The sequence below is a fragment of the Geospiza fortis genome, unplaced genomic scaffold, assembly GCF_000277835.1.
Source record: "Geospiza fortis unplaced genomic scaffold, GeoFor_1.0 scaffold353, whole genome shotgun sequence".
NCBI lineage: Eukaryota > Metazoa > Chordata > Aves > Passeriformes > Thraupidae > Geospiza > Geospiza fortis.
The window spans coordinates 374,438-380,302 of NW_005054473.1; the positions used below are offsets into that span (position 1 = coordinate 374,438).

The 5,865-nt window shown below is 58.3% G+C and overlaps 2 protein-coding genes across 2 annotated transcripts in view; both read right to left on the reverse strand.

The window, feature by feature from the left end:
* Window positions 1-2,161: 2,161 nt before the first annotated feature.
* LOC102038015 (basic phospholipase A2 Cdr-13-like) lies at window positions 2,162-3,555 on the reverse strand. The gene is given in 6 exon segments (XM_005428176.2): window positions 2,162-2,286; window positions 2,363-2,469; window positions 2,580-2,724; window positions 2,993-3,045; window positions 3,421-3,500; window positions 3,502-3,555. Coding segments are annotated over 6 exon segments (564 nt in total).
* Window positions 3,556-5,404: 1,849 nt separating this feature from the next.
* LOC102038185 (phospholipase A2, membrane associated-like) overlaps window positions 5,405-5,865 on the reverse strand; it is a 1,953-nt gene continuing 1,492 nt past the window's right edge. Inside the window, exon 3 of the mRNA XM_005428177.1 lies at window positions 5,405-5,550. Within this exon, the coding sequence (XP_005428234.1) occupies window positions 5,405-5,550 (146 nt within the window). The remainder of the gene's footprint in view (window positions 5,551-5,865) is intronic.

Genomic DNA, 5,865 nt, shown 5'->3' on the forward strand with positions numbered 1-5,865 from the left:
CGGCCCGTCCCGGCCGCCCGGCGCGGCGGCGGACCTGAGCCCGGCCCAGCCGGGCCCGGCACAGCAGCATCGCCCTCTCGCACCTGCAGGCGCCTCGCTGGCAGCGCGTCCCCGAACCTGCGGGCACCGACAGCGAGCCTGAGAGCTCCGAGCAGCCGGGAAAGGGGCCACGGAGAGGGGATGGTGCGGGAAGGGGCATCCCGAGCCCCTTTGGGCGAGCACTCACTGCAGGACGGGATCCCTGCCCGGGCCGCAGACAGGGGCTGGGCCGGTCCCGCTGGGCACCGCCGCGCTGCCAGCCTGGCATAGCAGCAGGCTCGGAGCAGGCAGCACCTGCGGGAGGAGCAGAGCCTGGGCTCGTCGGGAGCGTGGCGCCCGGACAGCCGACCAATCTATTTCCTGCATGTGTGCCGCCCCAGCTGACACAGGCTCTGCCAGCCGGGCGGGAGAGCCGCCAGCTCTGCCTCCTCCTGCTCTGGATCGCCCAGAGTCTTCTGTGTCCTGCCCGTTCCCACGCCAAGCCTCTGCCTCCCCGTGCAAGCCCTGCCTCCCCTCCCGGCTTCAGGAACGTCCCCCTGCTCTGGTGCCGTCCCACGGACCGGGCAGCTGTCCCTGGCACCGCCCTGCCCACTCCGGGATGCAGTTAGGGATGAACCCTGCATCACCTTCCCTGCTTCCCGAAAACCTGATTCCTTCCTGCTGCTGCCAAGCACCCGGTCTGCATTTTGCAAAGCTTCAGCGGGGGCTGCTGGGGTGGGGCAGAGCCCCGGGGTTACCCAGCGTGAGCCCTCTGGGACCAGCGTGAGCGTGAGTTATGTGCCTATGCCAGCCGTGAGAAGCTTCCCTGTACCGATCCACCGAAGCCCTCGAGGTGCCCCATCCCCTGTAGCATCCATGGGCAGTCAGGTTTCCTACGGTGCTTCCCTCGAGTCCCGGTGTGAATGGGCGTGGGTGCTTCCCGTGCGCTGTGAACACACCTAGAGTGACCGTAAAATGTGATTTTTTTTTTGTGAGTTATGTGCCTATGATGAGGCCTGGGGAACTGCGGAGGGAAGGAGGCTTTGCTGGGAGTCCCCCCGAGGAGTGCACAGGAGTTTGGGGATGAGCCTGGCTCCCGTCTGTGGGTCGGGGATGCACTTACTGCAGGCAAACAGCATCGTCAGCACCAGCAGGACCTTCATCTTCCTCTCACCTGGGCCTGGGAGGAGAAACAGGGCACAGGCTCAGCCAGGCAGTGTGGCCAGTATGATAGGAGCAGCCGTGAGAAGCTTCCTCTGAAATCGGATCAGCCCCAAAATCTGGAAGGAGGAAAGCAGCTGTGCCCCCTCGCACCAGCGTTGCTGCCTCTTGGCCGAGAGCGAGTGGTGTCACCAGCTGAGCATCCCGCAGCTCCTGTGCCACCCCCTCAGCACCTCTCACCTCCTGTGCCACCCCTCAGCACCTCTCACCTCCTGTGCCACCCCTCAGCACCTCTCACCCCGGGTCCCGCCGCTTTTGGCACGCAGTGCAGCTCTCCCCGCTCACCCAGGGCCCCTCTCACCTCCTGTGCCAGCCCTCAGCACCTCTCACCTCCTGTGCCACCCCTCAGCACCTCTCACCCCGGGTCCCGCCGCTTTTGGCACGCAGTGCAGCTCTCCCCGCTCACCCAGGGCAGCCCCGCAGCGCTTCCATTTGGAAGCGATTTCCCTTTTCCTACCGGCACGGGCCGCTCGCTGCCCCCTCCCAACATCCCCCCCGGATTTTTCTTTCCGCAGCAGCGGAGTGAGGCGGGGGTTGCTCTCACCAGGGGCTGCTCACCGGGGCTCTTGCTCGCTGTCCGTCTGTCCTGCCCTCCGTGCGCAGCCCGCGAGCTCCAGCTGGAAGCTCCGAGAGGACTCGTCTGTCCCCAAGCCGGGAGTGCTACGCCCCTTCCCCCCGGCCAGCCCCCCTCTGCCGCGGGCTGCGAGTGACGCAGGGGCCGAGCCCGAGTTCTTGGGAAGTTTTGGGAAGATGTTGCTTATTTACGGGGATTTCTCTCCCTGCCCAGCAGCAGCTCTCAGAGGACCGGGGACGTTGAACAAGAGCATTGTTTATTTCCGCGCTGATTTCATTTACAGCGGCTCTGCTGTGGCCAGCACAGGCAGGGATGACGGGCGATCCCGGCGCCGCATCCCAGCTCCGCTCAGCGGCACAGCCAGTTGGGGTAGAGCCGGTAGCGTTGCCTGTAGCTCCTGGCGCTTCTCCTCAGGCACAGCGCCAGGCTGCGGTCGCACTCGCAGGACAAGAAGGAGCACCGGGAGCCCTGACCTGCGGCACGGGGGGAGCCCAGGGTCAGTCCCAGCCTTGGGGGGGATGGCACCCCCTTTTCCGGGGCCCTACTCACTGCAGGAGAGCCTGCCGTGGTGCCAGCTGTAGTAGTAGGGGTGTGTCTTGGCATCGCAGTGGTACCTCAGGAGGTTGTTGTAGCAAGCGTCATGCAGCTGGCAGCATCTGCACAGCAGATTGAAGCTTTAGGGCATGGAGTTTTCTCCCCCACACGGCACAAATTTAAAAATATTGAAGAACGTGTCTGGGCAGGGGGTTTTTAAGTGGATTCTCACCTGTCTGTGGCGTTCTTGGGCTGCCCCCTGCCCCCCAGCCCGCAGTAGCAGCCGTAGAAGCCGTAATACAGAAAAGCGTTTTTCCCTGTCGCCTCTGAGATCATCTGGTGCAGCTGCAAGAGGCTCCCGTGGGCTGGGAACAAGCCTGGAGGAGGGAAATCAAGGAGACCACGCTGATTTCCTGCCCCCCAACAGCAGCTCCATCCCTCCAGCCCCCAAACTGGCACCAGGGTGGGGATGTCTTGGAAATTATAACGCAGCAGAGAGGAAATGTGTTCCCAGCTTGGCACGGGAGAGCTGTGGCATGTCTGAGAGAGCTGGTGATGGGGAGAGGTGGAGAAATCACCAGCCTGATCCTAATTTCAATGGATGTAGCTGCGCAGAGAGCCTTGGGACTGAGAGAGGACACTTACCCCACACAAACAGCACAGAGAGACCAAGGAGAGAGTTCATCCTTCTGACGGCTCTGGGAGAGGAAACCAAACCATTCCCTGTTATTCCAACCACCTTCTTTCTTTCCTCATCATCCAGGAGCAGAGGTTCTCCCTCTCTCCAGGGAGTAGGAGCAATGAGGGGATAAAGATGCCCCCTTGTTTCAGCACAAAGCATCAGGGATGGGAAGCAATGGGAATCACATGGGGGAGAGGTGGGAAAAAGTAGAATCAGGAGAAAGGGAGAAAAATTGGAGGGATGTTCAGCCCTCAAGGGCTGCACCCACTGCTCTTCTTCTGGGCTGGCATCTCAGGCAGCATCTCCTTCAATGCTGCTTCCCAGCATGGCACTTGCACAGCTTCTGGTGAAAGGAGGAAAAGAGGGAAAGCAACCCTCCATCCTCACTTACCTTGGGAAAGCCCTGCTGGCTTGCAGTGCCCTGCAGCCAGCTGTGCTTGCTTTATATATCTTGCTCCCATCTGCCTGGGTCTCCTTTGGCCCAAAACTCGCTGACTGGGCTTCCCTGGAAAGGAGAAGGTGCCATCCTTCCCCTTCTGAGGAATGCCAGAAATCCCCTGAGGGCCCAGCCCCGGACCCCACGCAGGCAGGGGTGGGTGCTGGGTGGGATGAGGTGGAAGAGCAGCGTCACTTCCAGCCTGAGGAGGAAGCAAACACTCTGCCTCAGTCAGAGATGCCTCCTCCTCTGCCCTTCCCAGCACCAAGGAGCCACATCACGGGGGAAAAGAACAGCTCTGGTTCAGGCTGGGCATGGACAAGGCAAGCTTGGGGCTTTCAAGGAGGTGTAAGGAGGCTCAAGGAGAGTTATCACTTCTTTGGGCAAAGTCTTGGCAACACTGAAAGCATCTCTAAATGTGCAGTTCCCAGAGTCATGAGGCTGGGCAGACACTGGATGATTATACCCTCACTCACCATGAGAAAACAGAAGGAAAATGAATCTTCTGAGGTGAGAAAGTCCAACTTCCCTTTATTTCTCTCCTTGTGGTTTTTCCACCCCCTCATTACACCCTCCTGCAGGAACCATTCATCATCAACTGCCCTCCCAAATTAGCACTTGTCTAATGTAAGTGATCAAGGCTTTGAAATCTTCTTCCTTCCTCTGTGGATGATTATTCTTTAACCCTTATTTCCAAGAGTCATGGAATCCCAGACTGATTTGGTTTGGGAGGGATATTAAGGAAGGAAGGTGATTTTTCTGTGTCTTTTGTGCTGGAAAAATAGTTTTTTTGTTGTCCTCCACTGACAAAGTTTTCAGCCAAGCCCTGATTCTGGCTCCGCTTTGTCTCTGGTGTCACGAGTGATGCTCCCTGGCTGGCATGTGCCTTGTGCTTATCTGAATTGCTCACAGCCCATTAATGCTCCTCTGGCTAATTACTGCCTCATTAATAATTTACAATTAATTTATATACTCAGGCTGTTTTCCAGCTTTTAGTGTGTTTGCATAACAAAATGTGTTTCTATGAAATGCTTTATATGGAATTGTTTATAGCAGGAAATAGATATAAAAGAGCAGTTGTGTCATTCCTAGTAAAATCCTCATGTGCCACAAGCCAGACATCCCAGAAGATACTGAGGATACTGCCGTGAGCTTCTCCCTGTGCTGAGCTGTGCTTCAGGCTGTCCTGACTCTGGACAAGAGGAACAGAAAAATGACATCCAGCTTAGAAATCCCTGGGATGTGAAGGCTCTTACTGCATTCCTGGGACTGTTCTGTTAGCGTTCCTCACAAAGCTGTTGGGATGTGCCCTCTGAGCTAGGAATTAGAAATGCACAGAATCCCAGATTGGTTTGGGCTGGAAGGGACCTTAAAGCCCATCCAGTGCCCCCCCTGCCATGGGCAGGGACACTGTCCCAGGCTGCTCCAAGCCCTGTCCAACCTGCCCTTGGACACTTCCAGGGATCCAGGGGCAGCCACAGCTGCTCTGGGCACCCTGTTCCCCAAACTTCTAGTTCCACATCGGGATAGATGTGTGAATTACAGCCCTGTTGGGACCATGGCAGTTTTGGGCTGTCAGGCAGATGTTGTGGCTCTGGGATGCAGAAGTGCTCCCCAAACTGGGCAGCCACCATTGCAGTGCCTCAATCTCAGCAGCCCTTACAGAAAAACACCATGGAGAACCAGTTTGCATCCCTTTTATTGTATCTGATAGCTTTGCTGGGAAATGAAATCAAGAGAGGAGGAGGGTACACATTAGAGGAAGCTGGTGTGTCTTTCCAGGAACTGGTGGGTCTCCTCCATGGTGTGTGTGCCCTTCTCACCCCGAGCTGCACCTCACAGGGAGCCTCGGGGGCTCTGCCTTTAGTGAGCCCCCAGCGCAAGCTTTTCTTGCTGGGGAAAAGCAAAACCTGGAGCTCTGTGTGCAGATTCACCCCCCTCAGCACTGGAGCTTGCTGCCTTGGCACTTGAGCTTGAAGTAGAAGCGGTAGGAGTTGTTGTAGGAGTGCAGGGAGCTGGCGAAGCACGAGGCCACCGCGGTGTCACACAGGCAGGTCTCTCTCTGGCACCAGCTCTGCTCGGTACCTGCGGGGGGAGCACGGAGCCCTGCGGTGCCTTTCCCCCCGGGGGAAGGGGAAAGAGCGGCGTGTGCCGGGACTCAGCCTGCCCACAGCCTCAGTGCCCGTTTAATCAGCACAGCCGGGTGGGAACGGGGCTGGATTCGGCCGGGGATGCTCCCGTGTGTGCCCTGCTCCGGGGATGGGGATGGGATGGGGATGGGATGGGATGGGGATGGGATGGGGATTGGGATTGGGATTGGGATTGAGATGGGGATGGGGATTAGGATGGGGATGGGCATGGGGCTGGGGATTGGGATTGGGATTGAGATGGGGATGGGAT